The 27,115-nt window shown below is 42.0% G+C and overlaps 1 protein-coding gene across 4 annotated transcripts in view; it reads left to right on the forward strand.

The window, feature by feature from the left end:
- Positions 1-24,404, forward strand: part of LOC129822831 (rho GTPase-activating protein 12-like) — a 90,248-nt gene extending 65,844 nt beyond the window's left edge. For 2 of the 4 annotated variants that reach the window (XM_055881265.1, XM_055881267.1), the window contains exons 4-18: positions 630-773; positions 1,068-1,148; positions 4,132-4,257; positions 4,811-4,888; positions 11,704-11,765; positions 13,818-13,899; positions 14,277-14,405; positions 15,210-15,413; positions 15,821-15,923; positions 16,043-16,162; positions 16,298-16,396; positions 16,587-16,664; positions 16,873-17,007; positions 19,891-19,996; positions 20,354-24,404. In XM_055881265.1, coding sequence (XP_055737240.1) covers positions 630-773; positions 1,068-1,148; positions 4,132-4,257; positions 4,811-4,888; positions 11,704-11,765; positions 13,818-13,899; positions 14,277-14,405; positions 15,210-15,413; positions 15,821-15,923; positions 16,043-16,162; positions 16,298-16,396; positions 16,587-16,664; positions 16,873-17,007; positions 19,891-19,996; positions 20,354-20,528 — 1,722 coding nt within the window. In that variant the 3' untranslated portion in view covers positions 20,529-24,404. The remainder of the gene's footprint in view (positions 1-629; positions 774-1,067; positions 1,149-4,131; positions 4,258-4,810; positions 4,889-11,703; positions 11,766-13,817; positions 13,900-14,276; positions 14,406-15,209; positions 15,414-15,820; positions 15,924-16,042; positions 16,163-16,297; positions 16,397-16,586; positions 16,665-16,872; positions 17,008-19,890; positions 19,997-20,353) is intronic. The other 2 variants (XM_055881269.1, XM_055881268.1) reach the window with 2 other exon arrangements.
- The last annotated feature ends 2,711 nt before the right edge of the window (positions 24,405-27,115 follow it).

The raw sequence follows: 27,115 nt of genomic DNA on the forward strand, positions 1-27,115 counted from the left end.
AACCAGGCAGGAACTATTAGAGTGAGTACTCCGTTTGCAACATGCCAAATTAAATGCTGGTAAATAAACACTTATTTCCGTAGCTGATCAAGGTCTCCTTTTCCTGGGGATTTAAGCCTTTATGGTGGTGGGATGCATGAATGCATTGTTGGGTGTTTTCGTTTTACAAAAAATTTTCTTATTATGGGTACTCTACAGCTGCGTCATTGATCATTCACTAATAAATCAAATCAATTGGTTCCGTACAATATTTTGTAAATCTATTGATCTATCAATCTCCCGGGTGGCGCAGCAATCTAAGGCACTGTATCTCAGTGCTGGAGGCATCACTACAGACCCTGGTTCGATTCCAGGCTGTATCACAACCAGCCGTGATTGGGAGTCCCATAGGGCGGCGCACAATTGGCCCAGCGTCATCCGGGATAGGGTTTGGCCGGGATAGGCCGTCATTGTAAATAAGAATTTGTTCTTCACTGACTTGCCTAGTTAAATAAAGGTTAAATAAAATAAACATGACTCTGGAAAAAAAACTCTGTTCTCCCCGAATCACAGTGGTCTCTTTCTCTCCCTTTCGCCCTTCTTTTGTTCCGCTGCCTCCTCTTCTCCTCTTCCCTGCTGCCCCCATGCAGCCCCTGTCTTCCGAGGAGAACTGTCACAGCAGCACCTACTCCAGTCAGTCGGACAGTCAGTACGGCTCGCCCCCTAGAGGCTGGTCAGAGGAACTGGACGAACATGGGCACACCCTCTATGTCTGTGAATATACTCATGAGAAGGTACTGGGGCTCTCCTCTCCTCCTTTGGTTTCACTATCTCTGTTTCTCTGTCGCTTCTCCCAGGGCTCAGGGTATTGTCCCGGGTTCATAGGGGATGGGTCCTAAATCAATAAATAATGCATGTCTATGATCATGTACCCATGGCAGGACTGGCTTTGGGAATTTTGGTTGAGAGAAGTTGTTTTTGTTCAAGTTTCTTTGCCTTTATTTTTGAACATTTTACCCTGCTGTTCCGTGACAAGCAGTGTGTTTATGAAACTGTGATCGGTGCTGATTTAGTATATGTGTTTGTAGTGGATAAAGCACGTGGACGAGCAGGGAAGGCCGTACTACTACAGCGCTGATGGCTCCAGGTCAGAATGGGAGCTACCCAAAGTAAGTAAACATATCAATATATTGTATTACGTTGTGTTGTGTTGTTGTGCTGGTTCTGGTATGACCTCCTATGCAGTGTTTTCCGTACATGGAGTAGGCAGCCACATAGAAAAAGTAGCCAGCAAGGGAGTTCCGGGTTGGGAGGGTCCGGGTGGCATGCCCCCCGCATTTTTTTTTTGCAGAATGAGCTCTATTTTGATTCCACCCGAAATACACAGCTAAATTATTGAATACTTTAACCACTTTACCTCCCAGATTGGTCAAATTTGTTGTGGTATTGAGTAGAAAGGCATGACTTTACAATTAAAATGACTGAAAATGTATAAATTCAGTGTGTTGTTGTTTTGGATATCATGTAGGCCTATATGATCAGAACTATTTTCTAAGTAAGAACATCTGTTTTTAACATTAAACCCATATTCTCTTGAGATTAAAGTCATGTTTTCAGTTTTACTGAAATTTATTATTTTTGTTCTTCAAATTATGCATTTGATTAGCTCTGCTGCTGTGGACACTTGGGGTAGGAAAACAAACCTGTCAATCAGTCACTGTGGGTGGGACTTTGAGGGAAGGCGGTAGATTAGTAATGTAGTCAGAAACTAATTTAGTCTACTCTTTCAATTTCATTTATTGTGGAAAAAACTAAATCTAGTCTACTCTTTCTATTTAGTTTATTGTGGTAAAAGCCTATGAAAAAGGTTTGTTCTGTCAAGTAAACATGAATTCCCTGTTAAGAAACAATATAGAATTGTAGGAAAATGGTTTTAAAATGCACAATGTTCAGTGGGAGGATGGTTCTCACCGATTCGGTTCCGTTCAGCTTAAAGATTCTCTCCAAAATAACCGTTAGTTCACAAACTACCTATCACTAGGCTACACTGACAAGTCACTTTAGCAGCACTGGTAAGTCTGGACATGGGCCTCGAATCCTAGGAAAATACAAACTAGATTTTTGGCTTACTTGCTCCGATGCGATACCATGGGCATGTAGACTGAATGTACAAAACACTAGGAACACCTGCTCTTTCTATGACAGACTGACCAGGTGAAAGCTATGATCCCTTATTGATGTTACTTGTTAAATCCACTTCAATCAGTGTAGATGAAGGGGAGGAGACCGGTTAAAGAAGGATTGTTAGGCCTTGAGACAATTGAGACATGGATTGTGTATGTGTGTCATTCAGAGGGTGAATGGGCCAGACAAAACATTTACGTGCCTTTGAACGGGGTCTGGTAGTAGGTGCCAGGCGTACCGGTTTGAGTGTGTCAACAACTGCAACACTGCTGGGGTTTTCATGCTCAACAGTTTCCTGTGTGTATCAAGAATGGACTACCACCCAAAGGACAACCAGCCAACTTGACACAACTGTTGGAAGCATTGGCGTCAACATGGGCCACCATCTCTGTGGAACGCTTTTGACCCCTTGTAGAGTCCGTGCCCCGACGAATTGAGGCTGTTCTGAGGGCAAAAGGGGATGCAACACAATATTAGGAGCGTTTTCCTAATGTTTTGTACACTCAGTGTAACTACGTTGTATGATTTATGAATAGCAAAGGGATATAGGAGATCGACTTTATTCAGTCAGTTCGACACCTTTTTATAAACTAGTCAACACTTGCTGTTCGGTCGTCAATCAAAGCACAGGAGCCTAAATAGCCTATACTCCTGACTCTGTGGCTCGGCAGGAAGCATGGCGGGTAGGTAAAGTACAAATCTGTCGTTCTGCCCCTGAGCAAGGCAGTTAACCCACTGTTCCCCGGGCGCCGAAGACGTGGATGTCGATTTAAGAAATCCCTCCGCACCTCTCTGATCCAAAGGGGTTGGGTTAAATGTTGAATGCATTCAATTGTACAACTGACTAGGTATATTCCCACTTTCCCTTTATAGGCCTATGAAACACACAAAAGAAAATAAATGAATTTTCCACAAAACAATAATTAAGTGGATTTCAACTCATCGTTACCACTTACATTGCTTGGAACGTGTAAATTCGCTCACAAGGAGATGATGAAGAAGCATCACGCTCTCCCTCCTCTGTGAAAATACATTTGACTGCAGCCAACCACAGCACACAAAAATAGCTACTGAGAGGCGGGACAGACAGCAGACTGGCAAACCAGCAGTGTCCCTGTCATCGCTCTCTTTGTTGACTGTCAGGGACCTGTCCTAGGAATAGATCACTAGAAGATGCATGTCGTTCGTTTTAGCGGGAGAATCCTATACGAAGGCTTTTCTGACTAGCGAATTGAAACTTTTAAATGAAGATAAGCCTAGTTAATTTATGAAGTGGAAAAAGTAGCCGGCGCACAATGGGTCTTATCAGCTTTTTAGCCGGTGGCCGGTGCTTATGGAAAACACTGCTCTGACACTACGACCAGCACACTTCCTACTGCCTCAGTCTATTTTTTCCCCGGTGATCTACAGTAGTCTTCGGTCTCTGCCACCTGTGGTCCATTGATGGCGTGGAGGTTGTGGCCTAATGTACTTGACAGGGACTATTAGTGGCTAGTGACTCTCCTGTAATCTTGTTGGTTTAGCAGGGATCAGAGTGGTAAAGAATAGGCATTAGCTTTCATTTGGCTGGCCAACCGGCGGATACAGGGATACAGACACACACACATACTGTAGATACAGATAAGCTGGGTGCAATGGTATCCTTTAGCAATCTTGGATGAATACACATGCGGGGAGCTCCTTCTCTCTGAGAGGGTGCCTTCTGATGGGTGACTGATGATGCGCTGGGCCATGAGAGGAGAGGTATGAAGAGGAGATACTGGATACATGCCAAGCCATAGCTCTTCTAGGACCTTTACTTTGTCATCTGATCAGTGGAGGATAATGAGTTAACCCTGGACCTCTATTTCTCTCACCCTCACCCACCCTGTCTCGCTTCTCTCTCTCTCTCTCTCTCTCTCTCTTTCTGTCCTCCTCTGACTTTCTCCACCGTCTCGCTCTCCTGTCTCCCTCTCTCCCTCCCCTCAGTACAACTTGTCTCCTCCCCAGCCAGGCGATCCCCCCAAGAGTCGTAGTCTGGAGCGGAAACATCCAGACCCCATCGTCCTGACCAAGTGGAGACACAGCACCTACGTACTAGACCTCAACGACAAGGTAAGACCACATGCTCTCTGTCTATGTGTACAGTAACCTTCTTTCAGAAACTCCATGTTTACTGTTGTCAATTCCATTGAAATTGTCAAATCCGGGACTAAACTGAAATTACAATACCAATTTTCCTCACTGATTTTTTTATTAATTTAAAGAATTGAATGGAACGTCCCCCAACCCTGGTTGTCACCAGCCACCACTTTTTTTAATGCTGTAAATACGTTTGACGCTGCTCTGTAAGAGTGTTCTTGAACCCTATCGAAGTTGTCTGGTCAGTAGTTTGTCTGGTCAGTACCACAGGTGGTCAGTCTGTCCAGCATGTGGTCACTTCACATCCTCTTGGCTTTGTTTGGGTCTCAGCGAGTTTTTATCCCTGAATACCTCATTGACAAATCCCAGTCACATGCGATGTAGGCTAAGCTATGCTCTCCAAACATTCTCCTTGGGACTGGTCCATTGGTTCCATTGTACCTGGAAAAGTTAATCAGGTGCAGCCTTAGTATTTCAACATATTTGACGGATGTATTTGACCCAGGTCTTTGTGGTTCTGTTCCAGTTCTCTGTCAAAAAACTCAGGCGCTTTGAATCAAGCCATCACATGGGGAGAGCTGGTCGCTCTCTTTTCTGTGGTAAAGTTAGTATCTCCCGCTCTCACACCTCCCCTCTTACTCTGCCTCCACCAATCCAGAGTGGAAATGATCAGATACCTACCTATTGCCGATTTAAGCCAGAAATGCAATGGATGAGGCTGCCTCGCAAAACCTTAACTCGATCTTGATCCTGAATCAATTCTTTTACTCAATCAAATACGCTATGTTGATCTCTGTCTGTCTGTGAGTCAAACCAAATCATTTAGAGAATACCTTTGACTATACCCTGACAGTGAAACAAAGCCTTTAAGCTAACTAACATTTTTCCTTTTTAGTTGACACAACCACTTCACAATAACCTAGTTGTATGTTGGCGTAACATGTTCAAATCCATTGGCAGTTTGACGTCAGGTAATCTGCCCTAAGTACCCTAGGGTGCGGTGCATCACTCTAGCTCACAGGTGTCAAACTCATTCCACGGCGGGACGAGTATCTGCGGGTTTTCGCTACTCCCTCATACTTGATTGATGAATTAAGGTCACTAATTAGTCAGGAACTCCCCACACCTGGTTGTCTAGGGCTTAATTGATCGTAAAAAACAAAAACCTGCAAACACTCGGCCCTCCATGGAAGGAGTTTGACACTCCTGCACTAGCTATTATGGAAGATTTCTGCTCCAGATTCTTGATACATTTTCTCTTCCTCACCAACTAACCCTAATCTGACCATTCTCTTCATCCAACCTTCTCTAGTCTCCATCATCATCATGTTGACCTTGTTCTTTATCACTCTGTCTCTGTCATTGTGTAGGAGTGTGGCCCTACAGCCCCCAAGCACAGTACTCCTGACTTTGACTCCTGTTAGTTTTCCCTGGCTTTGACTCCACAACATGCAACATCCATCTAACATGTTATATCTCCTCTCTCTTGACACAATTGGTGCCTTCGTAAATTCCCTCTGGCTATCTACTAGAGTGCTCTCGTCTGAGTGTGCCAGAGTGCAGAATAATTGATGAATTTACGAACGCTCAACACCCATTGAATATATGGCCGGTGTTGGTAAACGTCGGCAAAAAAGCGTAATTAAATTGTTGCCAGCAGCACAGTTACAGTCACCAAAGCTTTGGTTAACATGAACAGCCTGACCAGGTCTGCTAGGGTGAGTAAAATGGTCAGAGTGAGGTGTTCTCTCATTTGTGTCTGGAAGTAGCTAGCAAACTAGCCAACATTAGCCAATTAGGTTGGGTGCTTGACTGACTGAGGTCAGATCGCTCGGATCAACCCTACTCCTCGGCCAGAGCGTCCAGTGTGCACTCTGAATGCTCCAAGAGCAAAACGCTCTGAATCTACAAATGGGCAATCTGACAACGCTCTGAATTTACAAACACCCAGAGTGCACTCTGACTCCCGATTTTGAATTTACAAACACACCCAATGTCTCACCAATGTGACATCACCATCTAACTGAACAACAGCAGTTTAGGGAGAGCTCCTCCTAAAATGTGCTTCATGTCGTGAAATGAATTCGTTTTTAGTGAACAGTTTGGTTGTTTCAATGCAGTGCTGTGTTCTCCACATCTGTTTTTCCTTTAAAGAAGATTGATAAAGATTTTGAGATTGATCAACATGGACCTGAAAGCCAACTAGTCTACTAAAGCCTTGTTCACATTGGCAGTTTGAAGTGACTCAACTCCTATTTATTTGCGTATCTGATTCAAATCTGTTGTTTTTCCTGCAGTCTGAACAGCCAAAAGGACATGGAATCAGATATTTCAAGCCACATTTCATACCGCCTTCGTAGGTGGTTTGAAATCAGATACAAATATGATTCCTGGTCATGTGACTTGTGTCTGAATGGTCAAATCTGATTTATTTGCCCTCAAGTGGTTTTTAGACTGTTATTCAGCATATCTTGTTGCTCGCTAGCTACTCTTCTGACAGCTTGACAAGAACATGTGGTAGCTAACTAATGTTAGCTTGTTAACTGTTTACAAGCAAATTAGTGAATGTTCTAGAAAGCTGAACAGCTAGCTAGTTGATTGCTGCGGCTAGCCAAAAAGGACTTGTTTTGAAAGTTGGATCATGTTATCTTTTGAGGCTTTAAAGCGTTCTTACCCTATGATTTTGAACATTCAAAGCAACTGGGAAACGTCCGTGGCAGGCATTGTTGTCAGCTTAGCTTGTTACATCACTTCTGAGTGATAGGAAGCACAAGCACCACCACCGACAGTCAGTAGAACAAATTGGATTTGAAATACAAAACTGATTGGAGTACTAAGGCCTGCAGTGTGAACAAGCCTTAAGTTGTCTTGATCATCTAGCAAGAAGCAACAAGAGCAGGATTGAGGGACTAGGACACAAGGACAATGAGAAGGAGGGAAAATAAAGGATAAAACCAACAGAAAATGAATTGATTTGGAGGATTTCTAAAAGAAAGAAAAGGGAACGAACCAACATTAACAAACAAAAAAGCAAATAAAGTTGAGGATTGTTCTGGACATTAGAATTTGTGTACAGTGTTAATTACACTAAATTACACATTCAATAGCTTTATATTTTCATTACAAAAAGTGCATTATTTCAAATGTTGCATGCTTCAGCGCTCAAATTTGAAAAATAACAATGGCAACAGTAGGAGGAGCTTGGCCCATTCTATTTGATCCGCCAGCAGAACAGAACTCTGAACATTCTAAACAGCATTACAAGAAAAAGCTGCTGAGGGAAAATCCAGAGACATTGTTTGCTGATTATACCCTAATTGGAGACAAGAAAACAATCTCTGACCTTCTCTTCTATAGAGAGCATACTGCTGCTTGGTGTTCTGCCTCATGTAGGCACTTTTGCCATGTCAGAAAGAGAGAATCACTAATGGTCAACATATCTTGGTATTTGATGTACAGGACTAGTAATCAACTCTTAACCTACAACAATGACACTGTAAAGATTCAAGGCTTAGAAGCTGCACTTGTCCTCCATACAGTGCCTTGCAAAAGTATTCATCCCCCTTGGTGTTTTTCTTATTTTGTTGCATTACAACCTGTAATTTAAATGGATATTTATTTGGATTTCATGTAATGGACCTACACAAAATATTCCAAATTGGTGAAGTAAAATGGAAAAATATCTTGTTTCAAAAAATTATCCAAAATATAAAACTGAAAAGTGCTGCGTGCATATGTATTCACCCTCTTTGCTATGAAGTCCCTAAATAAGATCTGGTGCAACCAGTTACCTTCAGAAGTCACATAATTAGTTAAATAAAGTCCACCTGTGTGCAATGTAAGTGTCACATGATCTCAGTATATATACACCTGTTCTGAAAGGCCCTAGAGTCTGCAACACTACTAAGCAAGGGGCACCACCAAGCAAGCAGCACCATGAAGACCAAGGAGCTCTCCAAACAGGTCAGGTACGAAGTTGTGGAGAAGTACAGATCAGGGTTGAGTTATAAAAAAAAATCTGAAACGTTGAACATCCCACGGAGCACCATTAAATCCCTTATTAATTTTTTTTAAGAATATGGCACCACAACATACCTGCCAAGAGAGGGCCACCCACCAAAACTCATGGACCAGGCAAGGAGGGCATTAATCAGAGAGGCAACAAAGAGACCAAAGATGACCCTGAAGGAGCTGCAAAGCTCCACAGCGGAGATTAGAGTATCTGACCATAGGACCACTTTAAGCCGTACACTTCACAGAGCTGGGCTTTACGGAAGAGTGGCCAGAAAGTGGCCCAAAGAATTATCCAACACGTTTGGTGTTCCCCAAACATATGGAAGAAGGTACTCTGGTAAAATGAGACTAAAATTTAGCTTTTTGGCCATCAAGGAAAACGCTATGTCTGGCACAAACCCAACACCTCTCATCTCTCCGAGAACACCATCCCCACAGTGAAGCATGGTGGTGGAAGCATCATGCTGTGGGGATGTTTTTCATCGGCAGGGACATGGAAACTGGTCAGAATTGAAGGAATGATGGATGGCGCTAAATACAGGGAAATTCTTGAGGGAAACCTGTTTCAGTCTTCCAGAGATTTGAGACTGGGACGGAGGTTCACCTTCCAGCAGGACAATGACCCTAAATCCCAGTGGCTAGATGTGCCAAGGTTATAGAGACATTCCCCAAGAGACTTGCAGCTGTAATTGCTGCAAAAGGTGGCTCTACAAAGTATTGACTTGGGTGGGTGAATAGTTATGCACAGTCAAGTTTTCTATTTTTTATCTTATTTCTTGTTTGTTTCACAATAAAACAGATTTAGCATCTTCAAAGTGGTAGGCATGTTGTGTAGATCAAATGATACAAACCCTCCAAAAATCTATTTTAATTCCAAGATGTAAGGCATCAAAATAGAAAAAATGCCAAGGGGGTAAATACTTTCACAAGCCACTGTATACATGAGTTTACATCACTGAAAGAGCTAGCAGACACCTTGTAAGAGAACGGCACTCTTACACCACAGCCCAGAACAGCAGCACACAGGCAGAGCATCACATGGCCTTCATTTTATGTGACTCCAATGGGACATTTCTCAGAGTGAAACTGCTATTCCCTGGCATGTCAGTCAGAACGCTATGGTGCCCAACAACAGCAAGTGCCTTGAAAAGTCTGTCTAGCAACAAATTAAATGTGGCCAAACATATTATAATTCCCACGGGTACTAATAATTGGATGGCAATGAGAGGACATTTACATTTGAAGTTGGAAGGTTACATACACTTAGGTTGGAGTCATTAAAACTCGTTTTTCAACCACTCCATACATTTCTTGTTAACAAACTATAGTTTTGGCAAGTTGCTTAGGACATCTACTTTGTGCATGACACAAGTAATTTCTCCCACACTTGTTTACAGACAGATTATTTCACTTATAATTCACTGTATCACAATTCCAGTGGGTCAAAAGTTTACATAAACTAAGTTGACTGTGCCTTTAAACAGCTTAAAAAATTCCCAAAAATGATGTCATGGCTTTAGAAGTTTCTGATAGGCTAATTGACATCATTTGAGTCAATTGGAGGTGTACCTGTGGATATATTTCAAGGCCTACCTTCAAACTCAGTGCCTTTTTGCTTGACATCATGGGAAAATCAGAAAATCAGCCAAGACCTCAGAAAAAAATGTTTATACAAGTTTGGTTCATCCTTGGGACCAATTTCCAAATGCCTGAAGGTACCACGTTCATCTGTACAAACAATAGTTTGCAAGTATAAACACTATGGGATGACGCAGCCGTCATACCACTCAGGAAGGAGACGCGTTCTGTCTCCTAGAGATGAACGTACTTTGGTACGCAAAATGCAAATCAATCCCAGAACACCAGCAAAGGACCTTGTGAAGATGCTGGAGGAAACGTGTGCAAAAGTATCTTTATCTACAGTAAAACGAGTCCTATATTGACATAACCTGAAAGGCCGTTCAGCAAGGAAGAAGCCACTGCTCCAAAACCGCAATAAAAAAGCCAGACTACGGTTTGCAACTGCACATGGGGACAAAGTTCGTACTTTTTGGAGAAATGTCCTCTGGTCTGATGAAACAAAAATAGGACTGTTTGGCCATAATGAACATCGTTATTCTTGGAGGAAAAAGGGTTATGCTTCCAAGCCGAAGAACACCATCCCAACCATGAAGCACAGGGGTGGCAGCATCATGTTGTGGGCATGCTTTGCTGCAGGAGGGACTGGTGCACTTCACAAAATAGATGGTATCACGAGGCAGGAAAATGGTGTGGATATATTGAAGCAACATCTCAAGACATTAGTCAGGAAGTTAAAGCTTGGTCGCAAATGGGTCTTCCAAATGGACAATGACCCTAAACATACTTCCAAAATTGTGGCAAAATGGTCAAGGACAACAAAGTCAAGGTATTGGAGCGGCCATCGCAAAGCCCAGACCTCAATCCTATAGAACATTTGTGGGCAGAACTGAAAAGGCGTGTGTGAGCAAGGAGGCCTACAAACCTGACTCAGTTACACCAGCTCTGTCAGGAGGAATGGGCCAAAATTCACCCAACTTATTGTGGGAAGCTTGTGGAATGCTACCAAATACTAATTGAGTATATGTAAACTTCTGACCCACTGGGAATTTGATTTAATAAATAAAAGCTGAAATAAATCATTCTCTCTACTATTATTCTGACATTTTACATTCTAAAAATAAAGTGGTGATCCTAACTGACCTAAGACAGGGAATTTTTACAAGGATTATATGTCAGGAATTGTGAGAAACTGAGTTTAAATGTATTTGGCTAAGTGTATGTAAACTTCCAACTTCAACTGTACATTTAACAGTATTAAATCATATCGTCGGTAATTTGAAATACCCCGGTATAAACAGTATATCGCCCAAACCTCTCTCTTTCTCTCCTGCATGTGTTCTTTCTGTCTCTATCTGCTACCATGGCCAACGTCCTTTTCTACTGTCCAATCTCCTTTTAAGTTTATGTTGTGTTTCTCTGTTACGGTATTGTCTTTCACCTTGTGGGACCATTGATAACGAATCGTTTGAATCAATAGATTGTGTGTCTGTGTCGTAGCACAGCCTATTGGTGGTACAATGAAACATGTCTGTTTGCATGGGCATCACTCCCTTTACTGCCCCGTTTCTTCTTTGTGTGTGTGTGTGTGTGTGTGTGCATCAGTACATGTGTGTGTTAGTGTGTGCTCAAGGCATGAGCCTCATTATGTTCAAATCCTTTTTCTGTATCTCACTGCCACTGGCTGTGTTTTCCTTTTCCCCTGCTGTGTGGGTGGGTGGGTTTTTGTGGGGTGTGTGAACTTCTTGGGTCTTTTTTTCTTTTTTCTATTTAACTAGGCATGTCAGTCTGACTTTGTTAATGTCTCCTGTCTGTCTCCCTCCACAGCCCTCTGAGAAGTGTGGAGTCCTCAATGTCACCAAAATCACTGAGAATGGCAAGAAAGTCAGGTAAACCATACTGTACAAAGATCATATAGATTAGAAAACATTGTCATTATCTTATGTGGAAGTAAGAGGACAATACAGCATCATACAGACAAACAAAACAATGCCATTGATTCTTTGTTGATATAATAGACAGACTGATGGTTGATAAATGCTTGTGTTGGAGCTAGGGTTGCAGAGGGAGGGTATCTCACTGGACACGTTTTAAGTTTGCCGGTAAACTACCAGAGTTTTTGTATCTTTCAAAGATAGATTACATTCAATCACAAGACATCTAGTGGCTGTTTTGAGTAATTTAGATTATCACAGGTGTATGTAGTAATATCTAAAATAGATTACATTCAATCACAAGACATCTAGTGGCTGTTTTGGGTAATTTAGATCATCACAGCCCAACGCTCTAACCACTAGGCTACCTGCCACCCCTAAGGTCTATAGGTTATTGACTAACTGTTAAATGTGCCTGGCTTCATAAATCACCCATATACAGTGCATTCGGAAAGTATTCAGACCCCTAGACTTTTTCCACATTTTGTTACAGCCTTATTCTAAAATAGATTAAATTAATATATTTCCTCATCAAGCTAAACACAATACCCCATAATGACAAAGCGAAAACATGTTTTTAGAAATGTTTGCAAATGTATAAATACTAAAAAAACAGAAATACATTATCTACATAAGTATTCAGACACTGCTACGAGACTCGAAATTGAGCTCAGGTGCATCCTGTTTCCATCTTCCTTGAGCATTTCTGCAACTTAATTGGAGTCCACCTGTGGTAAATTCAATTGATTGGACATGATTTGGAAAGGCACACACCTGTCTATATAAAGGTCCCACAGTTGACAGTGCATGTCAGAGCAAAAACCAAGCCATGAGGTCGAAGGAATTGTCCATAGAGCTCCGAGACAGGATTGTGTCCAGGTACAGATCTGGGGAATGGTACCAAAAAACTTGTGCAGCATTGGAGGTCCCCAAGAACACAGTGGCCTCCGTCATTCTTAAATGGAAGAAGCATACATGTCACGTAAAGAGAGCAAGGTTTGAGGGAATAGGGAATGTTTTTCCTAAACAAATGAAGGATTTTGGTAACATAACTATTCCATCAGAAATGGCTGTAATTATGTTGCAGCTTCAGCAACACAGACAGCACTATACACACTGATGTTCTGTGGTGGTCCCTGCAGCCGGGAGGAGAGAGAGACGACAGGTGCTAGTCACACAGTCACTCAATTAAAAAAATTAAAATAAAAATTAACAGTGCAGCAAGTCTGAGCCAGGCCTGGCACAATCAATTGCGGTCGGACTCCCTCTCGCCATTTATGCGTCTTAATTATTTAATCAAACAGTTCGCTTAAAGTATCAGACAAGCCGAGTGCATATAGTTGATTTGATTAAAACACATAGGATGTGTCTATATATGGAAAAATACACTAAATCAAGAACAGACGACTCTTGATCAACATTTTTTTTAGTTGGACAGCCCTAGTAAATATACACCATTAACTTAGTGAATATCATTGGTGTTTAATATGAGGGTACAAACATGGAGTACAAACATGTATCCACTCACTACTGTAAGTGGCTCTGGATAAGTGCCTCTGCCAAATGACAAAAAAAAAACATTTTAAATCATGGAAATTATTCCATAACTTTCTTTACATGGTGGGGAATGTTTTTATCTCAAAGTTGGGTCGCGGGCCAAAACGATTTGGGAAGCCCTGGTCTATCTACTAGAAACTCATGGATAATATGTTCAGGTATAAAAACTGAAGACTATATATTCATCTTTTTTTTAAATTATTATTATTATTTTTTATACAAGTTATTCAAGTAAACATGACCAAAGATACGATAGATTATCATATATTTTCTGTTAATTACCAAAATGTTTGAAGATTCCGGTAGCTTTACAACACTAGTTGGGACTGGTTGATAAATGGTTGTGTTGTGACGTGGTTGATGGTTTTATAAAGGGTTGTGTTGTGATGGTTGATAAATAGATGTGACGTGGTTTATGGTTGATAAATGGTTGTGACGTGGTTATAACAGGAAGAACTGGACATCTTCGTGGACAGTACTCCAGGGCTCCTCACTGCTCTTCGCTAAAGGACAGGGGAGTGGCACCAGCTGGGTACGTACCCCATCAGCCACCTTGTTAGGAACCATCTTGGGTTAAAACAAATGTGGCAGAGTTTGTACAGTGGACTTCAGTTAATTTTTTTGAAATAAAATTAGAGCTGAATACCTCCCCTACTTTTCCAATAACCTGCAGGAGTTTTTCACCTCAAAAAGAGGGTGGGAGTTTTAGTGCCTAAGAACTACCTGGTTGGCTGTCTCCATTTAGTAGTAGTGCTAGTGCACCATATGTCTTTCTATCTGTTCTTTAGTTTCCCTTGTCCCTTCTTCTTTCATCTGTCTGTGACTCTATATTTCTCATTTGCCATCCTTCTCCTCTCCTCTTACTCTATTATTTTCCTCTCGTTCTTCCTTTCCTCTCCTCATCCAAAGCCGCACTACCGTAGTGGCTCCATCCCTGAGCTGCTGCTCACTCTGCTGGCCAACTGGAAGCGTTCGGTCAAGCCCTGCCCAGCTGTCTCCTATGTCCACTCTGTCAATGGGCGTGCCCCAGCTGCCACTGTATGTCTCCTCTGTCCCTGTGCATGTGTTCCATTTGTCCCCCTGCCTGTCCGTTATGCTCACACTATCCCCTGCCTGCTGCTCATAACCTAGCCTGATTGGTTGACCAAGGGATGTAGAGGGATGTGTTTCCTCTGGGTCCCCCGCCCCCCTATTTCTATGGGCACCATCACTGTTCATGACACAAACTGTTCACACCCCTCTTGTTGGCGGAGATCATTTTGAAGGTTTAAAGCTTCTTTTTTTTTGCAATTCTATACATTTTGCCATGTCTAATGTGTATTCATATGATATTTGAGTGATTAAAAAAGAAATGTCAACAATATCTATGGGCTTAAAAAAAACGAAATGAAAAAAACTTAACCTGACATGGGCTAGTTAATCTGAACATTTCTGACAAGTTATAAATAGCTCTCTAAGGTACGCCCCCTCCTTTGTGCCCCACAGTTTGGGAACCACTGGCCTAGATAAAGGTGTTGTTGATATGCATACAATACTAACCTACTGAGTACAAAACAAATTGATAACAGTTGAACTTCCCCGTACAGTACTAAATGTCCAGCTTGCAACACAGTAGTGTGAATATGATCAGCCGTGGTTTATCTTCAAGTCAACGTAGCGGTTAATAACTATGTGTAACTATAACACAGTAACTTGTAACAACACTGCTTTGGTTGTTTTTAATGCAACTTGAAATAACAACTGTGTGAGAAATACTCATGAAAGATTTACCACTATTACTATCCTTGAGTTGGAACCCAGCTCTCATCTGATTTGTCTGAATGTTGAATTATTTCCTTGTAGAAGTTTGTGGGTAACCAGTCGAAGCCGGAGTTCACTGTGGATCTCAGAGGGGGGTCAGTTGATTGGGCATCCAAGGATAAGTCCAGCAAGAAGCACGTCATTGAACTGAAGACCCGTCAGGGGACGGAGCTGCTGATCCAATCAGAGATTGACAGCGTCATCAACGACTGGTACCGAGCCCTGACAGACACCATCAGCACACATGTGAGTGGACCTCTCTCTTCAGTCCAGAGCTTAGTAACTACCACACCTATAACATACTATTTCCCAAGTCATAATCAAATCCTGCACTAACGTGCTCTGTTTAGATGTCTGTCAGAGGGACTAGTAAAGTACAGTACAAGCCAATGACGCTCTAGAATCTCTGTAATGAGGATCTTCTGAATATTCATTTATTTTTATCTGTTCAGTTCCACATCCCTCCATTAGAGGGTAGAACTGGTCCAGGTTGACTTCCCTAATGGAAGGTGTGTGTGTGTGTGTGTGTGTGTGTGTGTGTGTGTGTGTGTGTGTGTGTGTGTGTGTGTGTGTGTGTGTGTGTGTGTGTGTGTGTGTGTGTGTGTGTGTGTGTGTGTGTGTGTGTGTGTGTGTGTGTGTGTGTGTGGGGACAGGCATGGGAGTCAGATGAGGCCATAGAGGAGGACATGCCTGAGTCCCCCGGTGCAGAGAAACAAGACAAGGAGAAGGACCACCGAGACTCCAAGAAAAACAGAGGTGCCTTGACTAAATACGCCTGTGAGAGGGCGTGCGTGTGTTTTAGTGATCTTAGAAGGTATTGTCACCAAATGCCCTCTTGGTACCTGTTTAGACATTTTCCTTCCATATGGTTTCAGCGATGAAGACGTCTATCAGTATGGACTCCACTGACCAGAAAAAGACTAGAGTGAAGCTGAAGAAGTTCCTGACCCGTCGACCCACCTACCAGGCCGTCAAGGACAAGGGATACATTAAAGGTATGGATGGAGATTTGGTTATGGGTTCCCGAGAATGGACGTACTGTTGTCCTCAACTAGAGGAAGCTAAACGTAGTGATAAAACCCTTGATAACGAAACATTGTAATTTGACGTCTCTCCGTGTTGTTTCTCAGACCAGGTGTTTGGCTGCAGTCTGAGCAGCCTGTGTCAGAGGGAGAACACGTCAGTGCCCAACTTTGTCACCACGTGCATCGACCACGTGGAGACCACAGGTACGAGCCATACATCTCTGTTCCTTTATCTGTTCCCTCTCTCTGTCTTTTGAGTTATGATTCAAATTTTTCCAGTGATGAGATGTCAAGATTTTTGTAATGATGATTGTGTGCTGAGTCACAAACACGAGTTCTAATGCTGTTTCTCTCTCTCTCTCTCTGCCTGTCTCGATCTCTCCATCTTCCTCAGGTCTGAGTATAGATGGCATATACAGAGTGAGTGGGAATCTAGCTGTGATACAGAAGCTGCGCTTCGCTGTGAATCACGGTAGGACTTAACTCCCTTCAATTATATAATATGATGTTATAGCTTTTTCCAGTAGCTTTGGTACATGGTTAGTGACGAAGGTACTGGAGGTATAGTCATTTTGTGAAGAGGTTTGGGTGTCAGTCAGTCCAACATTAACTTGTGTTGTGACTCAATTCTTGAACAGAATATGATCTCTTGCCTTAAAAGCTCTGTCTCTATCTCCTAGATGAACAGTTAGAGTTGGAAGACAGTAAGTGGGAGGACATCCACGTCACCACGGGAGCCCTGAAGATGTTCTTCAGAGAGCTGCCTGAACCACTCTTCACCTATGACTCCTTCAACGACTTTATCAACGCCATCAGTGAGCAGTAACACACTTAACTACACTGTAACGCACTTTACTGTGTTGTATAACCCTTTACTTTACTGTATGCTTGTCCTGCTGAGCCACTGTTTCTAATAGTTACATTAAGGTTTGATGGTTCACCTAAAGACAATGTCCATTAAGACATTGACTTCACGCTCAATTTACCACTTGGTTTAAGCGATTCCAAATACAGTATTTGCTGTTTGAAATGTGTCCACAAGATGGTGCCCTTATCATTTGAATTCACCCTATTCAATTAGGATCATGTAAATCAGGGTTCTTTTTTTATTTGGGGGGAGAACACAAAAGACTGAAAACACCAGCAAATCAGCTCCAAGTGATTTTAATTTTGGAATCTGTTCCAAAGTATACCCACGCATAATTAAGCAACAAGAGAGGTATCATGAGTACAGTCACGAGTAAATGTCATTGTTTTATTTACCTGTGACTGTCTGTATTCATGATACAGCACTGCCCCGCCTGCTTTATTGGTTTTACAAAACTGTTACCAACATATTCAAGTTAGTTGTTTTGGTCATGTTGCTACAGACATGATCCAGTCCTTAATTGTTTTTGCATAGTTGCGATGCAAAAGGACAGGTCGTCCGTTCTAAACAAAATGTTTGCTATGCAGGCTGGGTAACGTTATTGTCACTAGCCAACTTCAGCTAACTGAGTCACGCCAAACATTGAACCTGGAATGACAGTACACTAGCTGCATTTTAGTATGTTTGATTTTTTTTTTTTTTTGCATTTACTTGGATGTGTCCAGGATAATTGTCTCGTGTGGGCACTCACTCTCTATGGTGGAAATTCCAAAGTGAAACATTGTTTCTGTGGTCGGACAGGGAGACAGCAAGGCTAATATTAACCCCTGATGTACCAACCTAAATGTTAGTTTGGAAGCAAGGGGGAATCATTTGCGAGTTGAGATCAAGAGATGATTCATACAGAAACATGAACATGATATTAATATTATGAGATGCGGTGATAATTGTCAGATGGAACTGTAAGCAGGCATAGTGTGCCTGTGATGGCCATTACAACACGACTAGGAACGTTGCTTGTCCAATCAGCATCCAGGGTCCAAACAACCAGCTTTATAATGGAGAGATACAGTACCAGTCAAAAGTTTGGACACACCTACTCATTCAAGGGTTTTGCTTTATTTTTTACTATTTTCTACATTGTAGAATAATAGTGAAGATATCAAAACCATGAAATAACACATATGTTATCGTGTAGTAACCAACAAAGTGTTAAGCAAATCAAAATATATTTTAGATTTTTCAAAGTAGTCACCCTTTGCCTTGACAACAGCTTTGCACACTCTTGACATTCTGTTAACCAGGTTCACCTGGAATGGTTTTCCAACAGTCTTAAAGGAGTTCCCACATATGCTGAGAACTTGTTGGCTTTCCTTCACTCTGCGGTCCAACTTATCCCAAACCATCTCAATTGGGTTGAGGTCGGGTAATTGTGGAGGCCAGGTCATCTGATGCAGCACTCCATCACTCTCCTTCTTGGTCAAATAGCCCTTACACATGCTGGAGGTGTGTTGGGTCATTGTCCTGTTGAAAAACAAATGATAGTCCCACTAAGTGCAAACCAGATGGGATGGCGTATTGCTGCAGAATGCTGTGGTAGCCACGCTGGTTAAGTGTGCCTTGAATTCTAAATAAATCACTGACAGTGTCACCATTAATGCACCGTCACACCTCCTCCATGCTTCACGGTGGGAACCACACATGCGGAGATCATCCGTTCACCTACTCTGCGTCTCACAACGACACGGCGGTTGGAACCAAAAATCTCACATTTGGACTCATCAGACTAATGGACAGATTTCCTCTGGTCTAATGTCCATTGCTCATGTTTCTTGGCCCAAGCAAGTCTCTTTTTATTGTTGTCCTTTAGTAGTGGTTTCTTTGCAGCAATTCGACCATGAAGGCTTGATTTACGCAGTCTCCTCTGAACAGTTGATGTTGAGATGTGTCTGTTGCTTTTTATTTATTTGGGCTGCAATCTGAGGTGCAGTTAACTCTAATGAACATATCCTCTGCAGCAGAGGCAACTCTGGGTCTTCCTTTCCTGTGGCAGTCCTCATGAGAGCCAGTTTCATCATAGCGCTTGATGGTTTTTGCGACTGCTCTTGAAGAAACTTTCAAAGTTCTTGACATTTTCCACATTTACTGACCTTCATGTCTTAAAGTAATGAAAGACTGTCGTTTCTCTTTTCTTATTTGAGCTGTTCTTGCCATAATATGGACTTGGTGTTTTACCAAATAGGGCTATCTTCTGTATACCACCCCTACCTTGTCACAACACAACTGATTGTCTCAAATGCATTAAGAAGGAAATAAATTCCACACATTAACTTTTAACAAGACACACCTGTTAATTGAAATGCATTCCAGGTACTACCTCATGAAGCTGGTTGAGAATGCCAAGAGTGTGCAAAGCTGTCAAGGCAAAGGGTGGCTACTTTGAAGACTCTCACATATAAAATATATTTTGATTTATTTTTAATACGTTTTTGGTTACTACATGATTTCTACAATGTAGAAAATAGTAAAAATAAAGAAAGCCCTGGAATGAGTAGATGTGTCAACTTTTGACTGGTATTGTAATTGTGATAGTTTACAACTGTAAGCAAGGTTTAAAATGATTGTTTTAGTCAAATGTTATCTGTTTATGATTCTTGCGGTCAATTTGAAGTCTAACAATTATTTGTATTTATGTTCTAGCCCCCTGACCATCCTCTCAAGAAAAAATTGGCCCGTGGTTGAATCTAGTTAATGATCCCTGATGTAAATTATGTGTTTTTCCTTATGCAATGAAACTAATGGTGTAGTTTTACTTTTCCCTCTCTTCCAGAATGCTCGGATTACAAGCAGCGAGTAAACTTAATAAAAGACTTAATCAAGCAGTTGCCAAAACCGAATCACGACACAATGCAATGCCTCTTCAAACATCTCAGAAGGTAAGCAAAACGCATGCTACATTTCGGCTAAGCTGCGATATTAACCAAAGTATGTTTATCGCATTTTGCATATTATGTTTTTCAAATACTAGCAGTAGCCTACATAATACATGTAAAGTTTTGTCTGTGCCTGAAACCTTTGTTGACCAACCAACATATGAATTGTGTTTCCTAAATGATATCTATCTCTATCGATATCTAGCCTATCTCACCATAATGGATCAAAGGGCAGTTTGGGAAAAATAACAGATGTGCTGGTCCATCTTTAGCCCAGTGGCCTGTCTAAATTGGGGAGGGGATTACTCCTTCTCGTCCATCTCTGTATCTCACTCTGTCCTCTCCTTCCTGTCTCTCCAGGGTGATTGACCATGGAGAGGCCAACCGAATGACGACCCAGAGCGTAGCGATCGTCTTCGGCCCTACCCTGCTCAGACCTGAGACCGAGACTGGGAACATCGCTGTTCACATGGTATATCAGAACCAGATTGTTGAGCTCATCTTGCTGGAGTATGAGAACATCTTCGGCAGGTAGAAAATAAACACCTGATGAAGAGACCTGTGAGAGAAAGAGGATGGTCTGGTGACTGGTCGGACCCAATACTGCTTATTTTTGTGACTGAAACATTGCTGCTGTGGACCAAGCAATTAAAGAAAGAAAAACAAAAATGTAATTATTGTTCATTTGATAATAAGATTAATAAAGGAAGCTAGTGAATGACTTTGCACTTAACATTTTGAGAGAGCTAAGTATGATGTAAATAAATACAGATTTCATTCATTTTGGTTACAATGCCTGCTGCGAGTAGCAGGGGGGAGCCATTGCTTCAGGAGGAGGGTGTTGATTGGTTGGTTGGTGAGCTGGCTGGATCGTGTCGTCATTGCAGTGACAATGGACAGAGTGCAGTGTGAATGGCGTGGATGGATCTCCCTTGATGTGATGTGATCCAGTGGATTTGAGTATTCAGGGTATAACTGTTTTACACTGGATTCCTATGGCCAGTATTAAGTACATACAACAAGAGCTTGGTGAATAAGACTTTCATTGTTTTGGACTGGAGTGGAACTGAAGAAGAGTATTATGGGATACATTCATGTGCCCCGCCGGAGTGACTTCCTCCTTTCTCTGATGACGTCGCGACACATCAGCCGGGCACAGCCCACTCCAGATCCTTCAAACAGCAACAACTACCCACTGAATGACTGGCTGGGTGGGTGGTCTCTCTGTCAAATCAATGGAAGCCCAGATCCTGCTACTACCATGTGTTATAGTAAAGACCAAGCTTGGTTGTGTGTATTAAGACTACTCTCATTGCTTTGTGTTGGAATAATATTACGCTGAACCTCTGAACTGTATATTCTCAGTTTTGTGGAACATTGACCTCTGATAGGGCTGTCGTGGTGACCATATTACTGCCACACCTGCAGTCATGACCACAGTAAAATTCAACGTGACAATTGAGTCACAGTAATCTCCTTTTATGCACTCTGGACATGCTTTAGTAGTAACCTACTTGCTAACTACCATCTGATCCTAATGGCCTGGTTTTCTGGGCTCTATTTCCCTCTAACCACTCTGACATTAATGCAAATGAAATCGAAATATCACATCAAACACTTATCATCAAAACAGCAGGCCTATACAGTGTAAAACTCACCTCACTGTGATGATCAATTTGAAGAAACAAGTTCAACAGCTGGTTGAAACATTGTAAAACATGGTTGGTGTGGATGTTGTTTCAAAGCCTAACACAATGAAATGGCCACCGCTTTCAAAGGTGATGATTCATTCTAAACATCCATATGCATATTAGAGCTTATGCATATTCTTATGAGCCCAAGCCCCCCCCCCATTCAAAAATGTTTTACGGAATAAAAATAATTATTCTAAAATTATACAATTCATAGCCTACCACATATTACAATGGCAGAAAAACAGAAAACAAAAGTGATTTAAGATGTATTTGGTACATAATTGGTCTAGCCTTTTGAGTGTGGACTGTATTATTATGCAGAATAATACAGAATATCTCACCACCATGCATTTCCATCTCCTCTCTCTTAATTTTCTCGAGCGCGCAGACAGTTTAGGGAAATATGTTTCGTTGCGATGTTCCCGAACCGATTTCAGTTGGTTTACAAAATGATGCACTAGGTAGCTGCAGGAACAAGATTTGAGACCCAATGCCATACAGTGTTTGGGCGGAATGTCACCTATCGGGCAGCGAGAGCATGCTCCTCAAACAGTGGTTGATGCGTGCAGAGGAATAAGTGTTTTTATTTGTTTCTCAGCTGCTCATAGTAAGCACAATTCCGCTATAAAACCGAAGTAGCCTACAAAACGGACCGTGGGGAATGCGCGCTGCCTCCATTCGCTGTTCAAGTGCAAACAGATGACATGTATTGTTCTCCCTGTTCCTGTTCCTGTTCCTGACCATTTAATAATGGGCCATTCTAAATCGGAACTAATTTGACATATTAGTCAAGACAAGATTAAACTGAGAATAGTCTGATGGGTGAAAATATGAGCACTTGATGGGAGAACAGCTGTGCAGTCTGAGGCAAGGAAAAGAGCAAGCTTTTTTTTGGTACTTTCTCCAATCATCAATTAGTCGCATCATGCAGCCCATACATGTTTTGATTTCTAAGTAATTCTAAGGTTTGTATCATTCACAGCTAAAGTTGCCAAATAACTCTAAATATAGCATATAGGAAAGGGTTCAAATGATCACTTTTATGCTCAACATAGACATTTCATATGCGCACTCGCGCCGTAATGGGAAAAATATCCTTTCTATTTTATTCAGCTAAGTTCAATTATACTCTTACTATAAAATAAAATAATAGCATGGGACTTATAACCGTATATTGTCAGCTAATTGGACAAGCTTACAGCCTATGTCATAGAGCATAGCCAGATAACTAAAATATATTTTCTACATATATTTCTTTAGAACTGACTAAATTAAATAATGGATTTGTGATGGTGTATATTACATTGATTTATTAGGCTTTTTTTTTTTTTTTATGTCGACGTGCCAAAGGCATGCATCAGCCAGCGGCTTGTATGCTGGAGGCCTGGAGATACTAATTGAGTTTTATGTTATTTACCGGTCAATTACCATGAGACGGGACAGTCTTTTGCTTGATAATAACCGGCTGACAAAATGTCATGACCGCCACAGCCCTACCTCTGACTTCTGTGATGTTATTGTATGTGCCGTATAAAGCCCCAGTGGTATGGATGAATACAGAATCAGTATTAAATATGGGGTCTCTTGGAGGTGACCCTTGGATCAACTGGATGGGACATTACTCATATGTATTGTTTATATTTCCCCTACTTTTATAATGACAAAATAATTCACCATAAAATTCATTCCAGGGAAATGAACTGGACCCCCCCAGCTCTACCCTTTGACCCCAGTGAAATCAACAGTGGTCAGTATGTCACATGACTGGCTTTGGGAAACATCAAAACAAACCTGTGTTTGGTGGGATTAAACAGTAAATAAACTGCTTTACGTTATGATGAACAATGAGCTGAAGTTTGTGTCCCAAATGGCATCCTATTCCCTATGTAGTGCACTACTTTTGACCAGGTCCCATATGGATCTGATCAGATCAAATGTAGTGCACTATAGAGGGAATAGGGAACCATTTAGGATGTAGCCTAAGATCTTCCCTAATGTGTACAGATGTGTGTCATTGTGAAGTCTAATGTGCTTGGTATGGTAGGCCTCTGCTAGTGACAGACCTTCATATTTGTAAAGTGGACATGTAAGTAAAGTGTTGAGTGGCGATTCCCTCCCTTTCCCCCCCTCTTCCTTTCTTCCCTCGTGTCATGGAGTTACTGCAAACAGGACAAGAGAGATGAGGATGCCAGGGAATAGCAGTCAACCCTAGCATTACTATTTCAGATCAATGTGTGGTCCCAAATGGCACTCTATTCCCTATTTAGTGAGCTAGGCCTCAGTGCCTGCTTTATAATCCCTCTGCTTACCTATGCTAATATGAACTGGACTGGGACTAGAGAGAAAATTGTACTGGAAAAATAGTATTACATTAAATTAAAGTTGATTGCAATGGAAGGTAGAATGCAAAAAAAGACTCTGTGAATATTATGTACAGCAACCTACATATAAAAATTGTCATTGTTCAAAGTCCCTTATAGTAATTCAAGTATGTATGCTTTGATGGTGAGTGGTTGGTTCAAGTGAAATATCACTACATGATTTTGTAAATCTGAATTGTCCACAAGATTGCATATTGATCCTTACAAAAGAGGAAGTTGTTTTGAAAGTGTATCTGTATTTTGGCGCATGGTCAGCTGCACACTTTGAATGTACTTTTCAGACCAACTGCTGTTTGTGACATTGCTATGTCTAATTAAAAAAACAACTAAATGGGACAGACTCAACAGTGTAACTTTTTCACTTTCTGTTAAGGGTGGCAAAGTAACTCACTACTGTACAGTCGTATACGTAACAAGTCTGTCCGATTCTCTGCCTTCTTGGGACAGGTCTCCCACGTACGAGATTTTTCTTACCTCAATGGGATTGACCTGTATAAAGGCTAAATAAATCCATTGCAGGTAAACTGGGCCAGAACTGGACTAATAAACACAATGTGCCGACGAACGTTTGAAAGCAGCAGGTGGACCTTCTATATCGGCTCTGACCAGAACATCAATCGATAAAGAAACATGTGAGTCTGCCTTCTAGGCGTCTCAATTCGCGTCCCAATCAACAGCAGCTAATTGTCTCTATGCTACAGTGAACATCTCATTGACAGCTAATGAGACTTCACACAATTATAATTTAACCATGACTCATGAATCACACATTTAATAACCATTATGTCTGTGCCCCAAATGAGACCCTATTCCCTATGTAGTGCACTACTTCTGACAAAGCCCAATAGGGCTCTGGTCCAAAGTAATATACAGAATAGGGTCTCATTTGGGGATACAGACTGTCTTTTTCAAAGATTTTCTGCCAGAGGCCTGTAATGACAACACACAGTTAGTGCTAAGTGATTATTTTATTTAGTTGCAGTAGTCTATGCCCCTGGATTTTTGCAACTGCAGTCATTCAGTCTTTGAATGTCATTACTCGTTAGGTCAGTGTTTCCCAAACTCGGTTCTCGGGACCCCATGTTTTGGTTTTTGCCCTAACACTACAAAGCTTGATGATTAGTTGATTATTTGAATCAGCTGTGTAGTGCTGGGGCAAAAACCAAAACGTGTACCCCTTGGGGTCCCAAGGACCGAGTTTGGGAAACCCTGCATTAGGTCAAATCCTCAAGGATGTAGTAGGATAATTGACGTCTAATTAGATAATTGCACTAATGACAGCTTTGATGAAAAAGTACAAGTCATAATATGAAGTGCTGCTGCGGCACTGAATGAGTCACACAGAAAGACTATTTAGCAGGATCCCTTCCCCTGCAGTGTGTGTGTGTGTATTTCAAGTTTTTTTTTATTGTCACATGCACTAGTACTGTGAAATGTCTTTCTTGCTCTTTCCCAACAATGCATTAATCAGTATCAGTAGTACTATAAATAAATAAGTCAAGTAGAACCAAAAACCCATGAGAACAAACACTGCCAGGTCACTGACCTCTTCCCTGTAGGCTGTCTCATTGTCGCCGGTGATCAACCGGTGATGGTGTTAGTCGTGCATGGCCACGCAGTCGTGGGTGAACAGGGAGTACAGGAGGGGACACCCCTGTGGGGCTACGTGTTGAGGGTCAGCGTGGCAGAGGTGATGTTGCCTACCCTCGCCACCTGGGGTCGGCGGGTCAGGAAGTCCAGGATCCAGTTGCAGAGGGAGGTGTTTAGTCCCAGAGTCCCAAGCTTGGTGATGAGTTTGGAGTGGACTATGATGTTGAATGCTGAGCTGTGGTCAATAAATAGAATTCTCACATGGGCATTCCTTGTGTCTAGGTGGGTGAGGGCAGTGTGGAGTGCAATTGTGGTTGCGTAGTCTTTGGATCTGTTGGGGCGGTATGCAAATTGGAGTGGGTCTAGGGTTTCTGGGATGATGGAGTTGTGTGCCATAACCAGCCTCTCAAAGCACTTCATGATTACAGATGTGAGTGCTACAGGGCATTAGTCACAGTGGCAGGTAGCTTTCGTGTTCTTGGGAACAGGAAGGATGGTGGTCAGCTTGAGACACGTAGGGATTACAGACTGGGACAAGGAGAGTTTGAAAAGGACTGTGAATATACCTACCAGCATGTTCAGCGCATGCTCTGAGAACGTGTCCTGGAATACCATCCGGCCCTGCAGCCTTACGAATGTTGACCTGATTAAAAACCTTACACAAGTCGGACTCAGAGGGCGAAATCACCCAATCCCCTGGGTCAGCGGAGGCCCTCATGCACGACTCGGTGTAGTTTTTGTCCTAGCGTGCATCAAATGTATTGAGTTTGTCTGGTAGAGAGACATCGTTGGGCAGATCACGGCTGGGTCTTGTGCCCCAAATGGCACTCTATTCCCTATGTGGTGCACTCCTTTTGACCAGGGCCCATAGGGAATCGGGTGCTATTTGGGATGCAGACATACTCACAAAGGCTATTACCTCAGGCTAGCTAACGCTGGTAATTCCAATATGTATGGAAAACATAACATAGATTATGGGTGTAGGACAATAACTTAAAAGTACTATCATTAAACGAGTTGTATTTCAGTAATTGTCTGAGAGGAAAGTGAACAGTTCACAGAGATTAATTGGGCAATCTTTTCTCACAGCAGTCTGCCCCTTTCTTCCTCAACCATCTCTCCATCTCCTCCATTTAGTTTTTCCTTCCCAGCCCCACAGTCTATCTTTATGCGCCTCATCAATCTGTCAGTGTGTTTGATTTCCCCAGATCCCTGTGTGTAGTACCTAACTCCAGCCTTCTCAGGGGGTAAATGGGTGCGTAGGCTACTACAGTAGCCCATGTCTGGATGATGACGCTATTTTACCATAGGCCTACCAGACACTGTCATAGCCCTACCAGGAACAAGACTGCCTGCCTGCTGAGGGTAAATACATGTATATCTGGAGATCTAGTATTATTTGTCAGGGGCTACTGATACATACTGCCTTGTATTTATTGCCTATTTAATAGACTTAA

This window comes from Salvelinus fontinalis, chromosome 25, assembly GCF_029448725.1.
Source record: "Salvelinus fontinalis isolate EN_2023a chromosome 25, ASM2944872v1, whole genome shotgun sequence".
NCBI classification, from domain to species: domain Eukaryota; kingdom Metazoa; phylum Chordata; class Actinopteri; order Salmoniformes; family Salmonidae; genus Salvelinus; species Salvelinus fontinalis.